The 20889-nt window shown below is 41.5% G+C and overlaps 1 protein-coding gene across 1 annotated transcript in view; it reads right to left on the bottom strand.

Annotated features, from left to right (window-relative positions):
* The window catches only part of setd3 (SET domain containing 3, actin histidine methyltransferase), a 109687-nt gene that overhangs the window by 19424 nt on the left and 69374 nt on the right, over positions 1-20889 (bottom strand). The window contains exon 7 of the mRNA XM_033642720.2: positions 391-449. Coding sequence (XP_033498611.2) covers positions 391-449 — 59 coding nt within the window. The remainder of the gene's footprint in view (positions 1-390; positions 450-20889) is intronic.

Raw genomic sequence — 20889 nt, 5'->3', positions numbered from 1 at the left:
AAATCCCTCACTGCATAGGAAAAGTGAGTGCACACACTTACATCAAGTACAGTAAGTTCAAGTCCAACCTGAACCAATAAGCCAAATGGAAATTGTGATGTTTACAACAGACAGTTTAGCTAATAATTTCTAATAATTTGTACTATTTACCTTCTGTTTGTCTTCCAAATAAGTTTGACTAACCTCCATTTTTTTATAACCCGTTTGGTCATCTGACTTCTCCTGTTTATGGCACTGTTATTACTAACTATAGGAATGATGGCAGCCAGAATTATTCTCAGGAACAGAAACATGATATAGGAATGACACACATTAACATGTAAAAGATGACATGAGAATCTAAAAACAGGCCCATTCTGCACACACTTATACACACACAAACACACTGACCTGTAGTCATCAAATGTGAAGTTGTCCTTCAAGGGCAATTTGCTGGCGGCGGGATGAGTCTGGGGATGGAGGGAAGAAGGTGGACGAGAGGAAATAGGGAGAGGGAAGGAAAAAACACAAATCAGAATGAGGAATTTTATTATGTAGGTATGCTGGAGGGGGGCTGCCTGACAGGGACGCCTAACAAGAAGGTCTGGGAGTAGGGGGCCACTGCTGTGTGCCATGTATGTGTGTGTGTGGTCTGATAGTGCAGTGAGACACTGGCCCCCTCACATACATCACTGTCAACTTAATTTGTTGTGGCCAGCAGCCGTCATAAATCTGCCTCATCAATTTTGGCTTGAAACAGGATGTGAGTCTGTGTGTGTGTTGGACAGTGTGTGTCTGTTGATAGCAATGGTTTCTCCACTTAAAGCCACAGTCACAGTCACAGTCAGCCCCCTACCAGAGCCATTTGGAAACTGTTCTGAGCTTAAGCAGGAGAGAGAGAAGGGAGAGGAAGAGAGTCCAGTGGAATGCATAATAAGAAGAAGGAGGGGGGGAAATGAAATGGAAGGAGGGGAAAAAGAGTCAGAAGAAGGTAAATACAATCCAATACAAATACAATACAAAAAGAGTCGATAAGGAAGAGAATAAGCTGTTTTTCAGCTGTTGGTACATGAAAAGAAGATGCGATAAAGATGTGATAAAGCTGACATTCTGATTTTACTATACTGATATCCTGTTGGTTATTTGGCTCTCACATGATCATACAGTTGATTACAAATTGTCGGACCTGTTGCTGGTGAGAGTTGGACTCCGCCAGGGCTGCCCTTCGTCACCGGTTCTGTTCATAACTTTCATGGACAGAATTTCTAGGCGCAGCCGAGTGGTGGAGGATGTCAGGTTCGGTGACGGGAGGATCTCGTCCCTGCTTTTTGCGGATGACGTGGTCCTCCTAGCTCCATCGAACAGTGACCTCCAGCTCTTGCTGGGACGGTTCGCAGCCGAGTGTGAAGCGGCTGGGATGAGAATCAGCACCTCCAAGTCTGAGGCCATGGTGCTCAGCCGGAAAAGGGTGGATTGCCCATTCCAGGTCGGGGGGGGGGAGGTCCTGGGTAGTGACCGAAAGAACGAGATCACGAGTACAAGCGGCCAAAATGAGTTTCCTCCGCAAGTTGGCTGGGCTCAGCCTTAGAGATAGGGTGAGGAGCTCGGACATCCGGGAGGGACTCGAAGTAGAGCCGCTGCTCCTCCACATCGAGAGGAGCCAGTTGAGGTGGTTCGGGCATCTGGTAAGGATGCCTTCTGGGTGCCTCCCTTGGGAGGTGTTTCGGGCATGTCCAACCGGGAGGAGACCTCGGGGCCGCCCCAGGACACGCTGGAGGGATTACATCGCCCGGCTGGCCTGGGAACGCCTCAGGGTTCCCTCGGAAGAGCTGATGGAAGTGGCTGGGGAGAGGACTGTCTGGGCTTCTTTGCTGAGGCTGCTACCCCTGCGACCCGGACCCAGATAAGCGGAGGACGACGAGTACGAGTACGAGTACGAGTACGAGTGAAATTTATGACAATAAGCACAAAAGTTTATTTTTAGTTCAAAAGAAACATAAATGATAGATGGCAATATTGGCTGTCATGACTCGTAACAATACTGTATATTGCTGAGCGCAAGCTGAATGAAAACACATTGATACCACTTTTATGTCTGTGTGTAAAGTACGGAATTGGAGTAGGGGCTGCTCAGCCAACACCTCTGAAGCTCACTAACTAACAAATTCTTGATCTGTATCTGATTATTTGTAAAAAGCAACAGCTTGCTAAAAAAGTTCCTAATATGCACTTTATCAAATGAAAATATGTAAATGTTGTGTTTAAACTTTGTTCCACTGCCTACAACTGGCCAGAGATTGTATGACTGGATGACTGGATGGATGACTGGATGGATTGATGGATGGATGCAAAGATTAAAAAAAAGCAAAAGGATAAATAATAATTACCAAAAAATAAGAAAAACAAACAAACAAAAAACTATATACTTAACTTAGTAAAAAAAAAAAAAAAGGCATGAAATTGAAATTTACATAAACATAAACTCTGATGACACTGCTACAACAGAACTTGAGTACCTAGTCTGGAATAGAGAAACAGGGTCCCCCTTCAGGAGCCAGACCTAGGAGGGGGGCTGGCTGGCAAGCATCTTGTGACTGGGCTCATAGAAATTACATGGAGCTGCCGCCCTGTGGGATCACCACCCACAGGGACAGACACTGAGGTCAGGTGCAGCAGGCAGGGGCGGGGCCCCAGGTGTGTTGACCCCTAGCATTGCAGACTGGCTCTAGAGATGTGGAATGTCACCTCTCTAGTGGGAAAGGAACCAGAGCTGGAGCTGTAGGTGGAGCAGTGCCAACTAGACATAGTTGGCTCACCTCTACGCACCGCCCGTACTGGAGTTGTCCAGGGTGAGGGACATCAGGCATGTATGGGGATACTCATGAGCCCCCATACTGAGCGCTGCTGTGTTGGAGCTCTCCCCAGGGAACAGGAGGGTCCCTGCCAGTCACTCAAATGTTTTCAGAAACATATTTCAGTGTACTGTTCAGCTGTAAAATGAGAAAGTTGGTCCGGCTGGTGCTCAGTACTTCAATCGACTGTTTTCAACATGGCAGCCGGGTGACAAACTTTCTCATCTTACAGCTAAACCGTACACTTACAACTAAATCTGAAAACATTTAGAGTGAGAAATAAGAAATGTTGTAATCAGGGCAGGAATTTCACGAGGGCCACGAGGGCTATTTGGCCCTGTGCCCTTGAAAAAAATATCTGCCCTAAGGCCACAGTGGCCTTGATGCCCCGCCCGCACTGCCCCAGGTGATTTTGCAGTTTTCTCCTCTTACCTGTCAACATGGCTTGACACCTATGTTGGGAATCAACATATATTTACCTCACACGATGGCACCAAATATGTTGGGAATCAACATATATTTACCTCACACGGTGGCACCAAATATGTTGGGAATCAACATATATTTACCTCACACGGAGGCACCAAAAATGTTGGGGTCAACACACTAGGCTTCACACGGAGGTACCAAATATGTTGGGGTTAAATTGGCTATCGGAAACAATTAATAATTATTATTAATAATTAATAATTATGTTAAATAATGTGACTTAATTAACATTAAATCACCTCGTGGGGCACCATTCCCGTAAAGGGAAAAATGATAGCCAGTTAAAGATAATAAGTCTCATAAAATAGGCTAAACTATTAATTTGGAGTTTGATTAATAATTAAATTAATGACAACAACCAAAATTAACGGTAATGCCTGAAGGATTTTGGAGTTCTTGACTATTCATTCACCCTTGTGCAACATTAAACAGACAGCCGGTATGATTCCAAAGAATTATATTTATTCACAAATAAGTAAAGCAAACCAAAACACACAAATTCTAACTAACTATATACAAGCTTGGTGTGTATATGTATATGTGTGTGTGTGTGTGTGTGTGTGTGTGTGTGAGAGAGAAAGGAGAAAGACAAAGGCGGGTGTATTGATCAAGTAGCCGTTTGGCCTACAAACAAAATGGCTGACAACAGAGAACTACCAAAATGGCAGAATCAAGGCTGCTTCAGTTTCCGGGGGAGGTGTCTGTCTGACCGTGTGGTCAGGACAAAGACAAAGGAAAAGAAGTGGGAACTCTGAAATTCCTGTTTGGGGTAGCTCTGTTGAAAGCCTATTTGTTAATGAGTCTATGTCAATGTGACGTGTGTTGCAAACGGTCTGGATTAGTGCAGAGATTGTTTAGTTGCATGCAAGAATCTGTTTGTGAACAGTATTAGCAAACTAAACACTTGCTGTGGCGAAGCCAACTAATCAATGACCTAACTGCAATCTATCACAACAATAACTCAGTAAACAGCATCAAATCACATACAACAGTCAAACAGTCTTGCTTAGCCTGTAAAGCTGTGATAAGCTATGCCCAGTTGTTACATTACCGATCCTTGAATGGATGGAGGAAAGAGTCACTCAGTGGCGTACTGCTTTGTTAGCCGGCAGAAGAAGGCTGGGAAGGTGGTTCCAGGTGCAGTCTTTGTTGGGTCCTTTGTTCCAAAGATAAAACTCCGAGGAAGCTGGTCGCTCAGGGTTTCGCAGAGGTAGACGCTGGGTGCTAACTCACTTAGTTCCTTGTTGCTGGAAAGCTGGTTGCAAACCTTGTGTTCGCAACTCTACCTTTCTGTTTCAGGTCAGAGAGTCTGTGATCAGTTGTCCTCCCTTTAGTGGTTTGGGCTATGGAGCAGGGGTTTGGGCCTCTGCTGTCCCAGGCCCAGCTGGAAAGAGGGGTGCAGCTGCTACAGCAGCTGGAGCAAGAAGAGAAAGAAAGCTTGGAGGGAGCAGACCTTGTACCGATGCCTGTGACATCACAGAGTCACATGTCACTGTAAAAGGTCTTGTTCAATCAAGTTTTGGGACTTGAGTCTCATTGAGGTGTGAGGTGAGACCTCCTGTGGAGATGGGTGCCACTCTCTTTGGGGCCGTTTATACGACAACAATTTCAGTAAAAACAGAAAAGTCTGTCCTTTGCGTTTTAAAAAACGTATGCGTTTATATGACGACGTTAATGAAATGATCCCCGTTCACACGGAGCCGCAAAATCTACTGGAAAAGCTGTAGTATGCACGCCAGGCCAATGGGTGGCAGTGTAAATTTGCAAAGCAACACCAAGGCATGACGCCATGCACCTGCGCTGAAGCGCCTTACTCTCCAACGCCGTGATTACAAACCAAAACAAAGAAGACACACTAGTGAAAGCATGCACAGATAACTTTGTCTGGATGGACAACAAGGTGGAGTTGCTACAGTAACAGATCTACACTTCACTTCAAATCAACAGGGTGAGCAGCGCAAACAGAGCTTAGCATTGTTGTTGTGACGGTCGGCATGCCTAGTGACTGGAACCGTAATGCACATGTGCGAAAAGTCTCCGTTTTCAGAGGAACTGCTCATTGCACTTTTACATGACAACGGAGACGCTGCCGTTTCCAAAACGTTGCATTCTGGAACCCGTTTTCCATTCGTTGCATTTTCAGGCACCCAAAACGCCACTGCCGTGTAAACGATCGGCCAAAACGCAACTAAAGTTTACCGTTTTCAGTTGAAATCGTTGTCGTCTAAACGGGGCCTTTGTTTGAAGACAAAAAGCCTTGAAATCAGTGATGATTTTACCAAATGATAAATCATCTGTGGTCCTGTGAATCCCAACACCTGCGTCTTTTGAGAAAAAAATGCAATGACATTCTGAAGTCTTATTGAGCAACATCAAATGAGACAATGCGTACATCACCAGTGGTGGGTTTGATTCGAGCCTGGCATGAACGGGCTGTAACGACAGTTTGACACCCATCTATCACCGGCCAACCAGGAGACTTCATCAAACGCCCGGGCAGGGATTGGTACCGAGACCTGGTATTAAACAACCCAAGGAAAGTTTAATCAACACCATAATAACAGTAAGCTCCGCCATTACCGGCGTAACTTTTTAAAGTTTCGGTTTCATGTATCCTCATTCTGCAGCAGTGGGGCCGCGGTGCAGATGAAGGTAATATAACATTAATTTCAAGATGACTCTAGTTAACGACAGCTACACTTGTTACTGTGAGTAAGTGCAATAAAACCTCTGCCAGCCAAGCCAATACTTTATCAATACATGTGATCAGCATGTAGAAAGCCATATTTCAATCTGCTCTGTCCGCAGTCTCTCATTCACCGCTATTATGATTTATGATCGCGGTCGACACAAGCACATCGCGCTCGTGGTGCTAACAGCAGTGTTAAAGACAAACTAAAATGAAAGCTAGGGATGTCCCGATCCAGCTTTTTCACTTCCGATCCGATACCGATATTACAGCCTTGAGTTTTGGCCGATACCGATCTGATCCAAGCACATATTATACATATTCACTTATTTTGTTGTCAGTCATGTTAGAAAAGGTTTGATCAAGCAAAGAACAACTACTTAATCTGGTTAGTTAGAATGATCCACAACAGTTGGTATGAGAAACTGACCTGTTTATTGTTAACAGGGTTAAATAAACAAATGTTAAACTTGAACATTAACATTAAATAAAAAATATAGCTGGTTTGCTTTGGCTGCTTTGGCCCCTTAATAAATAGAAAATGAATCAACACAAGAAATCTTTAAAATGTCTAACAATGAAATTAAAATAGCAGCAAGACTCCACACACTTGTGCTTTGCTCCTGTAATAAATAAAAAAAAGATTAACACCACAAGACATTGTTGGCATTTAACAAACAATGCAGCCTTTCCTTTTCAGTTATTTTAGTAGTGTTTTTGTAGTCCATCCATGGCTCCAATTTCACTAATTGTGCCCAAAACAATGCCATCAGTGCTTTTTACTTAAACAGTAAGAGTGTAAACCAAATAAAAATATCACTTTCAAAAAACCAGAGCAGAAAACAAATAGTCAGTTAACTAAATTGACCGCTACTCTTCCTACCCTCTGTGTATCTGCCGTCTGCATGCTGGCCTGGTGGACTGATAGTAAGAGCTGGAGCGGATCACTGGAATGGACTGCTTGAATCGCGGAGCGCCGGGCTGGCCGGAAAACCTGGCAAGGATTCTATGAAAAACTGGATCGGAGTTCATGGATCGGCATTTTTCCATGCAGTCCGATCAGGTGCCGATGCCCGTTTTTTGCTAATATCGGCGGCCGGTACCGATCCGAATATCGGATCGGGACATCCCTAATGAAAGCTGTCTGTATGTAGGCTAACACTTTATCTGAAGATGTACCTGAGACAGCCGACCTGCAGACAGTGAGTCTCCTCAGTAGAGGAGGGACAGAGAGCAGGATGAATGACTGATTCATGCTGAGATAACGTGACTTTCTTCACTCAGTATTGTGATGTCAGGAGGAATATTTATATTCCAGTGAGATATTATTGGGTTTTAAATAGTGACTTTGTTGTTGTAAACATGACTGTTGCTGCCATGGACTGTATAAAACTATATCCTGTGTAACTGACCTATAAGGAAAGCATCAGGAGGTGAGGTGTGTGCATGTGTGTGTGTGGAGGAGAGGGGAGAGGGAGATGCAGGTCGAGAGATAGTGTGTGTTATTAGATACTGTTAATGTCACTTATTATGCTTCTGTGCATTGATAGCTCTCTTTTAGTCTGTTTCTGCATCATGTTGAGGAGGACCTGTGTATATATATGTATATATATATATATATATATATATATATATACGTACATATATATATACGTACATATATATACGTATATATATATACGTATATATATATATATATATATATATATATATATATATATATATATATATATATATACACACACATATATATACACACACACATATATACACACACACATATATACACACACACACATATATATATATATATATATATACATATATATATATATATATATATATATATATATATACAGTGGTGGAAAAAAGTTTTTGGACACCCCATGCATTTGTGAAATATTGCATTAAGAATCACTCTTAGGTCTTCAAGTGCAATTTCTTTTAGTACAGTCACAGCCAAAATACTAAATAAATCCTAAAAAAGCCATTAAAACTTAAAATTGATTGGTTCCATAAAAATACATAAGAAATTTTGAGTATTGGGTCATTTTGGTACCAGTGATGAAGGTCGTTCTTTTTATTAAAAGACACAATTTTTGTTGCCAAGCTTCGCGTCTACATAAAGCCAGCACATTTGAAAGTTCTTCAGACACAAAAATGGCTAAAACAAGGAACCTAATGCAGGAAACACGCCTGAAGATAAATATTCTCAGCCAGGAAGGGTACAGCTGCCGCCAGATAGCCAGGAAGTGCAGATGCAGTCCTTCAGCAGTTGGATACACTCTGCAGAAATACAGACGAACCAACAGCTTGGAAGACAAACCAAGATCTGGGCGTCCAAGGGTTTCTTCAGCAAGAAATGACCGCATCCTGATCCGCATGTGCAGGCAAAACCGCCGAATGACATCACAGGAGCTTCAGCAGCAGTGGTCAAACCAAACTGGTGTCCAGTGTTCCACCTGCACTGTACATGGCTGACTTTTAGATCATGGCTTAAGGTCCTACAAGGCTATCAAGAAGCCCCTGATCAATGAGAGACAGAGGTTAGCCCGGCGTTGTTGAGCCCAGGTACACAAGAACTGGACAGCCAAGAATTGGAAGAAGATTTTGTGGTCAGATGAGTCCAGTTTCCAGCTTTATCTTCCTCCTACTAATGTGAGGGTACGCAGAAGGCCAGGCGAAGCATTATCTCCAGTATGTACAGTACCTACTGTCAAGCATGGTGGAGGCAGTATCATGGTTTGGGGATGCATGAGTGCTGCCGGTGTTGGTCATCTCACTGTCTGTGATGGCACATTGAACTCTACCAAGTATTGTACCATTCTCGAAACCCACATGCTCCCTTCTGCGCATGCACTGTTCCGTCGAGGTAAAAACTGGATGTTTCAACAAGATAATGCCCCTTGCCACACATCCAAGGCCAGTAGAACTTGGCTACAGGAGCACAGTATCCAGGTCTTAGAGTGGCCAGCTCAATCCCCGGACATGAGCCCCATTGAAAATCTGTGGTGGGTTATCAAAAGGTCTGTTTCAAAGCATAAACCAAAGAATTTAGAAGAATTAAAAGCAGTAATTCAAGAAGAATGGGACAAGATTACCCCTCAACAGTGTGAAAGGCTCGTGGGGAACATGCCAGCCAGGATTAGAGCTCTACTACGTGCCAATGGCAGGACTACTAAATATTAATTTGATGATGTGATGGTTTATTTATTTTTTGTTCAGTTTTGAACACATTCTCTGTTATTTGTTGACTTTGATACCGACAATGTTGAGAACTGACATATTGAAACTGTCAAGAATTTAGTTTTGTTAGTTTTTCTTGTAAACAATAAACAAAAAATATAATTTGTATTTGTTTGTATCTGTCTAATGCAGCCACACCTTTTGAAACACAAAAAAGATTTTTCCACAAATATTTCATGATAATATTTGAGATTGTGTAAAATTTTAAGGGTGTCCGAAAACTTTTTTCCACCACTGTGTGTATATATATATATATATATATATACACACATATATATATATATATATATATATACACACACATATATATATATATATATATATATATATATATATATATATATATACACAGTACAGGCCAAAAGTTTGGACACACCTTCTCATTCAATGCGTTTTCTTTATTTTCATGACTGTTTACATTGTAGATTCTCACTGAAGGCATCAAAACTATGAATGAACACATGTGGAGTTATGTACTTAACAAAAAAAGGTGAAATAACTGAAAACACGTTTTATATTCTAGTTTCTTCAAAATAGCCACCCTTTGCTCTGATTACTGCTTTGCACACTCTTGGCATTCTCTCCATGAGCTTCAAGAGGTAGTCACCTGAAATGGTTTTCCAACAGTCTTGAAGGAGTTCCCAGAGGTGTTTAGCACTTGTTGGCCCCTTTGCCTTCACTCTGCGGTCCAGCTCACCCCAAACCATCTCGATTGGGTTCAGGTCCGGTGACTGTGGAGGCCAGGTCATCTGCCGCAGCACTCCATCACTCTCCTTCTTGGTCAAATAGCCCTTACACAGCCTGGAGGTGTGTTTGGGGTCATTGTCCTGTTGAAATATAAATGATCATCCAACTAAACGCAAACCGGATGGGATGGCATGTCGCTGCAGGATGCTGTGGTAGCCATGCTGGTTCAGTGTGCCTTCAATTTTGAATAAATCCCCAACAGTGTCACCAGCAAAACACCCCCACACCATCACACCTCCTCCTCCATACTTCACAGTGGGAACCAGGCATGTGGAATCCATCCGTTCACCTTTTCTGCATCTCACAAAGACACGGCGGTTGGAACCAAAGATCTCAAATTTGGACTCATCAGACCAAAGCACAGATTTCCACTGGTCTAATGTCCATTCCTTGTGTTTCTTGGCCCAAACAAATCTCTTCTGCTTGTTGCCTCTCCTTAGCAGTGGTTTCCTAGCAGCTATTTGACCATGAAGGCCTGATTCGCGCAGTCTCCTCTTAACAGTTGTTCTAGAGATGGGTCTGCTGCTAGAACTCTGTGTGGCATTCATCTGGTCTCTGATCTGAGCTGCTGTTAACTTGCGATTTCTGAGGCTGGTGACTCGGATGAACTTATCCTCAGAAGCAGAGGTGACTCTTGGTCTTCCTTTCCTGGGTCGGTCCTCATGTGTGCCAGTTTCGTTGTAGCGCTTGATGGTTTTTGCGACTCCACTTGGGGACACATTTAAAGTTTTTGCAATTTTCCGGACTGACTGACCTTCATTTCTTAAAGTAATGATGGCCACTTGTTTTTCTTTAGTTAGCTGATTGGTTCTTGCCATAATATGAATTTTAACAGTTGTCCAATAGGGCTGTCGGCTGTGTATTAACCTGACTTCTGCACAACACAACTGATGGTCCCAACCCCATTGATAAAGCAAGAAATTCCACTAATTAATCCTGATAAGGCACACCTGTGAAGTGGAAACCATTTCAGGTGACTACCTCTTGAAGCTCATGGAGAGAATGCCAAGAGTGTGCAAAGCAGTAATCAGATCAAAGGGTGGCTATTTTGAAGAAACTAGAATATAAAACATGTTTTCGGTTATTTCACCTTTTTTTGTTAAGTACATAACTCCACATGTGTTCATTCATAGTTTTGATGCCTTCAGTGAGAATCTACAATGTAAATAGTCATGAAAATAAAGAAAACGCATTGAATGAGAAGGTGTGTCCAAACTTTTGGCCTGTACTGTGTGTATATATATATATATATATATATATATATATATATATATATATATATATATATATATATATATATATATATATATATGTGTATGTATATTATACTCATTATTATTACTTGAAATTTTTTTATTTATTCATTTCACAGATAGTTATACATCGTTAGTCCTTGTCCGGAGTCCAGAAAACCCAGGAAACCAAAAAGAACTAGATGGCTAGATGGCTCATACAAAAGGTCATCCCTCACTCCCACCAACAGGGAGACGGGCCAATGGGAACAAGGCCCTTTTTTACAGGGGAGTTCAGTTTCTGTGTTTGTTCATACTTTGTTCATGGGAAAATGTTGGTTGAAAATATTACAGTGGAGGGGCTAAGAACTATTTCAAGCAGGGGTGTAAAGATTCATCGATTACATCGATGCATCGATTTATTTTCCTACAATCTAACTGCATCGATAGAGCCTTGGCAAGTTGTCCCTCACTGATGACGATATCGCTGTGAAGTCGATTTACAAGGTCAAAAATCGATTATATCGATTACTAAGCATTTGTGTGTTGTATTTAAGCACGACAACATTATATACATGTATTTTTATCACTTCTACTCGTAAAGTTGCTCGATTCGCTTCACTCTCCCTGAGTGTGACGTCATCGGCATGTGCCAGTAGTGCCGACTCAAAACAAAACGAAGCATGGCTAACAGCAAAGAGGAGGCGGACGAGCTGGAGATTTTCAAGCCGAATTTGAAGTTGAGTGTGTGGAAACACTTTGGTTTCTGCAAAAAAGGAGGTGTTCTGGACAAGTCGGTGGCTGTCTGTCAAATGTGTTCTGACTGAGTAAAATGACAGAGAAGAAGCAGGGAAAACTACTGTCCATTCAACCTGATAGGTAAGGTTGCACTTTATTTTTGTATATTATTGTACTCCTTTTATACTGAGTAAAATGACATAAGTAGCAGGGAAACCTACTGTCCATTCAACCTAATAGGTTGCACTTTATTTTTGTGTATTATTGTACTCCTCTTATACTGATTGAAAATCACAAGAGAAGTACCAGGGAAACCTACTGTTCAGCTGTAATTCAGCCTGGAGGAATGTTGATCACACTTTTTTTGTCTTTTGATCAGCAGGTTCTGAACTTGTGATAATTATAGTATTTAATAAAGGGTGAATGTTTTTGCCATTAATCGTTGTGTTTACTTATTTATATCCAAAATTAATTAATCCCTGATTCTCTTTCAAGAAAAAACTCCCCTGCACTGTCCACAGTATTCAGGTATGTATTTCACAGTCACACTGGTTCAGTTTTTGGCAAAACAAAAAAAGTTACTGAATCGATTTCTAGCCGTTGAATTGAATCGAATCGTATCGTTCTAGATGAGCCAAATATCGTTCTTGAATCGAATCGGAACCATGGAAAATGATATGAATTGAATCGTTGTAAAAATGAATCGTTACACCCCTAATTTCAAGGGATATAAACAATGCAACATAATGATATAATGGTGGTGTCGTTGACTATTAATGGCCTAAATAATATTAAAAAAAGAGGTAAAGACATCCGGTTTCCGCATGATGGAGTAGATTGCGGAGGAGAGGAGCTCCGACATAAAAATAATAAGTGAGTTTGAACCTTCAAAACCGGTAGAAGGGGACACGATCTAAATGTCAACCACCCCGCGTTAAACTCCTGACATGAAAAAGAACACACGTCAAGAGAAAAGGCAAAAGACGCAAACACAAAGAACGATTACTCTATTCACTCGGAGCAGCCTAAAGATGGCCAACAGCGCAGTGGTGAACACACATGGGGAAACACCTGACATCACACTCTCCCTGGGGATGCTGAGAGAGGAACTACAAACATCCAGGGAAGAGGTACTGGTTCAGATTAAAGCTGAAATCGCCTCATCATTTAAAGAGATAAAGAAGGATATTGTCTCTCTCTGCGAAGAAACTAAAGACGACATACTGTCCATACGGGATGAGCTAGCCGGCGAGTTAGCCCGACTTCGCTCGGCTCAGGCAGAGACTAGCTGATAAATGTGACGAGGTGGAAACCGTGCTCGGCGAAACGATAGACAGAGTCACCGTTCTGGAAAAGACACACGAACTAATCAATAAAGAGTATAAGACACTGCAAGACAAATATCAGGATCTCGAAAATAGAAGCAGAAGAAAAAATCTACGGCTGATTGGCATTAAAGAGGGAGCCGAAGGCGGCGATATGATCAGATTCCTCACTGATTTCTTCCCCGCGGTAAATAGAAAACTCCGAGAGGCCAGCGTCGAGTGCAGCTTATTCTTCCCTGCCAAGCTCGTCATTACCATGGACAGGATGAGACACACCTTTGATTCCCCGAAAGCCGCTGAAGACTTCTACAACCAGAAGATTGCCAAAGTGGACTGATCCCCATAAACGTAAGTAGTCGTAATGTTTGGGGTTTGATATACTTTTCTTTATATAATGTAATCTTTTTTCTTTCTTTTGTTTTTTTGCTGTCAGAGAGCAGTTATTATAATGGGATGGCTTAAAATTTGAAAATAATTTAACTAACCAAAGTAACAATTTTTGTAACTGTAAACACTTTTTTCTTCCTGTCAATATTGTATATCTCTGTTTCTGCTCTCCATTTAGATATAGACTTTTGGAATTGTATACTCTGAATGTTTATTTCTTATTCAAATTAGTGAAGAAGGCAATACATACACACAGTACAGCTGATAAGCCATCTTGATTTTTGTGAGATAAATTTGTCATCTTACTATCAGGACTATCTATGTTGCCATCATTAAGTTCCCCTGTTTTATGTTAACTACAACAATTTACAATTGAAAGGTTCAAAATTGAAATATATTTAGATGGAGCCGTGAGACCAAGTCTGCTCTTTTTAATTTTCTACTTTTTCCCCCCTCATCTGAGGTGTGTGGAATGGCAAGTTGCCTTTGGACTTTGAGATGCTTATTTTTCTCCCACCACTTGTTTGGGAAGTGGTGGGGGTGGGGTGGGTAGTTGTTAAGTTCAATAAGTTAGGTGATGAAAATGATTAAAAGTTATTACATGTACATGTTTTTTGTGTAACCCCCCTCTTCCCTTCTTATTTTTTTATTTTGATTTTATTTATTTATTTATTTCTCCTTTTTCCTCAGCCAGGATGCAGGAATATTCATGCTACCATTGTACCTTTTCCAATTAGACTATGGATAGAAACCCAAAGAGATCATTAGTGAGTGCGGAGGAGAGTGTGGTGAGATTTGTCATATGGAATTGCAGAGGATTAAAGGGAACTGTGAAACAGGGTAATGTACTTGTTCATCTGCAGAGATTGAGGGCTGAGGTAATCTTTTTGCAAGAAAACCTCAAAAACCATGCACATAAACAATTACATACAAATTGGGTTGGACATGCGTTTCATTCTAGGTTTAACTCAAAGTCACGAGGGACTGCTATTATAATAAATAAAAATGTCCCCTTCACTGCATCATACGTAATAGCTTACTCGAATGGAAGGTATGTCATAGTAACAGGGGAATTGTACAACACCCCAATAACTCTGGCAAACATTTATGCCCCTAACTTTGATGATGGGGAATTTATGACATCAGTACTTGCTTCCCTACCCAATCTTCATACTCATAACCTGCTTCTAACAGGTGACTTAAAATTTGTGATGGATCAGTGCTGGACAGATCATCGAGCAAACAACACTCTTTATCTAAATCGGCTAGAACGCTGCACAATTTTTTTGAAGTCAACTAATATGATAGATGCATGGAGATATAAGCACCAAAACCGACGGAGATACTCTTTTTTTCTCTCAGCCACGTATGTGGTAAGGGGTTTTTTTGGGGAGTTTTTCCTTATCCGCTGCGAGGGTCATAAGGACAGAGGGATGTCGTATGCTGTAAAGCCCTGTGAGGCTAATTGTGATTTGTGATATTGGGCTTTATAAATAAAATTGATTGATTGATTGAATTGAAGTCCTTTTCCAGGATTGATTTTATTATATTTATTATATATTTATTATTTTTTTATAGACTCAAAACTTCTATCAGCTGTAAAATATATAGATTATGAAGCTATTGTTTTGTCAGATCACGCCCCTCTAAAACTACAACTAAACTTTCCCTGTAGGCATCCATCCAAAACATGGTGTATGGATAACGGCTTGCTAGCCAGTGAAACCCACACAGAATTTATCAGATCTCAAATAGCTTTATACATGCAAATTAATGAGACCCCAGATGTTTCTAAAGGTACATTATGGGAGGCCCTGAAAGCATATGTTCGAGGACAAATTATCTCATACTCAGCTCAATTGACCAGGACACAAAATGTGAGAAGAAAAGCTATAACAGAACAAATTGCTGAATTGGATAAACAGTATGCAAGATCTCCTAATCCTGAACTGCTCTCTAAAAGGACGTCTGCAAACCGAGTTTAATCTCCTCTCCACATCCGAAACAACCAAATTAATAAATCGTTCCAGACACAGATACTATGAACACGGAGAGAAAATTGGAAGACAATTGGCTCATCAGATAAGGCTGAATGAGGCATCTAGACTTGTAACTGAAATTCACACAAGTTCTGGAAATACAACAAAGGACCAATCAGAAATACATCAAGAATTTAAACAATTTTACCCTAAACTATATACAACAGAAGTGATAGATACTTCTAGAACTATGCAGGAGTTCTTTGATAATTTAAATATTCTCTCCATTCGTCAGGAGGATATGCATGTGCTGGAGAAGCCTATAACTTTGGAGGAAGTTACCTTAGCAATACGCAGTTTACAAAGTTCAAAAGCGCCAGACCCTGATAGGTATACCGCTGAATTTTATAAGACTTTCACAGCGGAGATAGCACCACTTCTTCTCAAAGTCTTCAATGAGTCAGCAGAAAGGGGATCTCTTCCAGCAACATTTTATCAGGCAACAATTTCTTTAATACACAAAAAAGGGAAAGATCCGCTTGAAACTGCATCATACAGACCAGTGAGTCTACTGAATGTTAGACTCACAAGTCAGTCTTTAGACGCTTTGCTTAACTAAAGACTGATAACTTTCTCCCTGATTTTGTGTTTAGATGGGCGGATACAATTTCAGAGTTTAAAAAAACTCCCTACGTTGCAGAACAGTATAATAGTAAATAGAATAGTAAATCCGCAGGGCGGTCCTTTGGTGGCTCGCTGAACTCTTGTGCTCGTAAACATAGTCCGACTAGAAACACGTGTAGCGGTACAAAATGGCTCAAGTCGCTGTAAGTCCTTCATTTCCACAATTTTGTGGACTGAGCACACGTTTGATAAAACAGAGTTAAATCTCTCGGCATCCATTTTCAAGCTCTCTGTGTGTTTGTTTCCTTGCGGATGAGAAAAGGGGGAGCGCACATTTCTGGGAGGGCGTGTCCTTTTCAAAAACGCAAGAGGCGTTGCTTTGTTCCTGGCCGTTTTCGCCGGTGTGTTAAACACACTTTAGAAAGGAGTGTCCCCAGACTATCAGAAGGTGGAGATCTCTGATTGTCTGGTGGCAAGACTAACTGAATGTAGACACCAAAATTTTAGCGAACATATTGGCAATAAGATTAGAACACGTACTTCCAACAATAATACATGAGGATCAAACTGGTATAATCAAGAACAGACAAATGACTCATAACATCCGCAGACTGTTCAATATTATTTATACATCGAACCCTAACTCACTTTCTAAAATACTGATATCCCTGGACGCAGAGGAGGCCTTTGACAGGGTTGAGTGGGATTTCCTCTTCTCGGCCCTGTCAAGGTTTGGGTTCGTTTCCAAGTTTGTGTCATGGATTACGCTCCTGTATGCATCTCCGATGGCCTCAGTGCAGACAAATAAGATTAAATCTGAGTACTTTACACTAACAAGATCCACTAGACAGGGATGGCCACTATCCCCTCTCCTCTTTTCGCTGGCAAGCCAACCTCTTGCGATCTCTTTGCGTTTGTCAGTTGAATACAGTAGGATCTTTAGAGGAGGTGCCGAATACAATACCTCATTATTTGCAGATGATTTATTAATATATATCTCTGACCCCTTTAAATCAATCCCTGCAGTATTTTCAATTTTGAATAAATCTGGACAAATATCAGGATATAACATCAATATTAATAAAAGCATATTATTCCCAATTAAAACTCCAAAAGAACAACAAATTTTTGATAATTTGCCCTTTAAGGTCTCAAATCAATTTAAATATTTGGGAATAACATTAGCAGGCCGAATTAACATGATTAAGATGACCGTCTTTCCCTTTCTATTTCAGTGTATTCCCGTCTGTATCAAAAATCTTTTTTTTTTTTTTTCAAAACATAGATAAAATAGTCTCAGAGTTTATTTGGAACAAGAAAAAAACAAGACTAAGGAGGATTTTCTTACAGAGGCCGGAATCAGTAGGAGGTATGGGACTGCCAAACTTTAAACTTTATTATTGGGCGTGCAACGTCAAAATGATGGCTTTCTGACTACAAAAAAAATCCTCTGCAATGGTTGAGCATAGAGAAGATCTGCTGTTACCCCTCTTCCCTCATAGCCATACTGTTTTCCACTCCGCCCACCGTTGACCCTGAATCACTCAAGATCTGGTCCCAGGTTCGAAAATTTTAAGGGTGGCAATCTGGTTCACTTAAAAGTCCTCTTATAGAAAACCATGCTTTTGCACCCTCATTTACAAATACTATATTTAATGACTGGTTTGAAAAAGGAATTCACAGCTTCTCAGATTTGTTTATAGACCAAACTTTTCCAACATTTGAACAGGTACAGAGTAAATCTAACATTCCGAGGTCTCAGTTCTATAAATATTTACAGGTACGCAGTTTTGTTATGAAGGATAATTCATCATACCCAAATTCTCCTAATCGGTCCATAATGGAATTGATACTTATACTAGATCCTCATAAGAAGGGAGGAATATCCTATATTTATGAAAAACTCTCAAATCTAATATCTATGGATACTATGGACCATCTAAGATCAGCCTGGCAAGATGATCTAGGAGGGGAGATCACAGAAGAACAATGGCAGACAGCTCTGGCACAAATTCACAGCTCTTCAATATGTGCAAGACACGGCCTCCTGCAATTCAAAATAATACATCGCATACACCGGTCAAAACAAAAACTCCACAAAGTATCAATAGATCCCTCCTGTGACAGATGTGGACTTACACCAGCATCATTGGGGCATATGTTTTGGAGCTGCCCAAAGTTATCAAATTATTGGCACAGTATCTTTCAGACGCTATCAAATATTTTGCAAAGACCAATTGGTGCAGAACCTCTAGTGTCAGTTCTCGGAATTATTGACCTGAGTATATTGAAAAATAATATGGACCATAGAATGGTATAATTTGTCAGCCTACTCGCACGAAGATTGATATTGCTTAATTGGAAACAAAAAAACACTCCCAACTTTTTCAAATCTTTTGACAGATGTCATGAAGCATATAGACTTAGAAAAAATAAGGTTCTTGCTGAAAAGTCAAGAAAACAAATTTTACGAAATCTGGCAGCCATTTAGTGATTATTTTAAAAGCAAAGCTTTTCCCCTGTGTTTTGCCTTATGGTTATGTTGCATTTATTTGTACATGTATAAATAGAACATATTCCTGTGCACCTTGATTAAGATGTTAAGCTTGGACATGCATTTTTATCTCGGATGTCTGAAATTTTCTTCACCCCTTCTTCGTCCTGCAATGAATGAGTGCACCGGCTTTCTACTGCACCACAGCGCCACTATAGCAGTTGGGAGGTGTATTGCACATTGGTAGTAAGAGGCTTACATCTGAGATAAAATATGCATGTTTATTGAACAATAACAGATATACAAACACACGGCAACCCCCCGTACACCTTCCTAACATCGGTGCCTATGAGGTCAGTACATTACATGTTTGATTTGAACGTTTATGGAGACGTGAATCGGTCTAGACCAGGAACCCCCAAACGAAAAACAGGGTTCGTTTTCAAGACGTTTTGGTCCAAGGCTAGGTCCAAACCATTTATAGCGTTCATTTTCTCCCTATACCGGTCCCTGGCTTCGTGGTTCAATGTATCCCGGTAAATTCCCTTTCCTTTCTGGCATCTTAACATCTTTTCCCTCGCTTTCTCCACTCGATGCGACTCAACTACTGCGTTTGTTTACTGCTGCCCGTAGCTATCAACATGGCGGCGACGTCCATGGTGACGTCACTGTGCCCATTACCTATAGTGTCCTGGCAGCCTAGCTGCCCGGACCCTAATTATGGTATAAAGTGGAACCACCGACCAGGGAGCAGTAGATGTGCATTGTGGAAGGGATATTTGCAATGGAGAAACTTACACATAAACTGAGATTACAAGAGGCACAATTTAATGAAAAATGGGAAAAATGGACTGATTATAGAACACAAGAAGAGGACACCACCACCACCACCACTGGACAATCGGGACATTGACATAAGGATAATTGTTTGATGATGTATGTATGTTGTGCCCTGACACTGTAATTGTTGAAGGAACATTTCAATAAAAATAAGTTTAAAACAAAAAAAAAAAAAAGTAAAGGCAGTAAAAATACCCTAAAAAGGCCTAGGGCCCAAAGGGTTAAGACAACTCTGACGGCCTATTTCCACCAGATGCGTGCTGGTTGCATCTCCGCTCCGGCACGGCAGTGGAGCCGATAGGATTCAATACTAGTCAATGTGCGTGTTTCCACCGGCTGCGGCTGTGCTGCGTTCCGGCTCCGTCACAGCTCCGGCAGTCCGGAGCCCTCCGCAACAGATACGCAGGACTTCTATTTTTGCCGGATGCCGGAGCACAACGCAGCAATTCAGCACAGAGCAGGTCGTGCAGGGCAGGAAGTCATGCACAGAAACACGATAAAACATCCGGTTAATTTTCAAAACAAAATACACAGTGTTCACGCGGATCATATTTCCCTGCACTACACCTTGAAAACTACATAATGGGCAGAGGCAGGCCTGAAGTCAACAGGTCAGAGGTTTTCAGACGTCATTTCACCCCGTTAACACCATGGACGAGGAGATATTAATCACGGCAGTGCACCGAGATGTCTTCTGGCGGAGCTGCACCACTCCGCACAGCAAACGCAGCCGGTGGGTATTGACGGATGGGGGGGCACACAGTGGATAACCAGCGCTGCTGTTCCGCAACGGACACGCGTCCAGTGGAAATCTGGCGTGAGCCTGCACGGCAACACACAGCACCATTGAAGTAAGCTATGAAAACTTTTTCTTTCTTTCTCATTTGGCTCATGGTAGTTATATGTCACATCATGTGGATGTAGCAATGTGAAATACGATCCAGAGTTTTGATGGGTGTTTTATTTTGAAAATTGACCGGATACTCTCATCTTTCCCGCGCTGACTTCCTGTTTGACTCATTTGGTCTGTGCAAGTTGACGTGCCATCTCACGGCGTACGTCAAAAATAGACCCGGTCCGGCGCATACTTGCGCCGAGCCACGGCTAGGACGCGCTGTGGCGCTTCTGGTGGAGCAGCATTGATGTGAATGGCCACGATTAGCTCCGGCACCTGCGCCTCGGCCGAATCGCGCACGCCATGGATCCAGTTGGGTTGCCATAAATGGGCCTGTCCCAGAGGCATTCAACTACCAGAGGGCTTTTGAAAT

The sequence above is a fragment of the Epinephelus lanceolatus genome, chromosome 15, assembly GCF_041903045.1.
Source record: "Epinephelus lanceolatus isolate andai-2023 chromosome 15, ASM4190304v1, whole genome shotgun sequence".
NCBI classification, from domain to species: domain Eukaryota; kingdom Metazoa; phylum Chordata; class Actinopteri; order Perciformes; family Serranidae; genus Epinephelus; species Epinephelus lanceolatus.
Note: the sequence above shows the minus strand (reverse complement) of the source record. Positions and strands in the feature narration are given on the sequence as shown.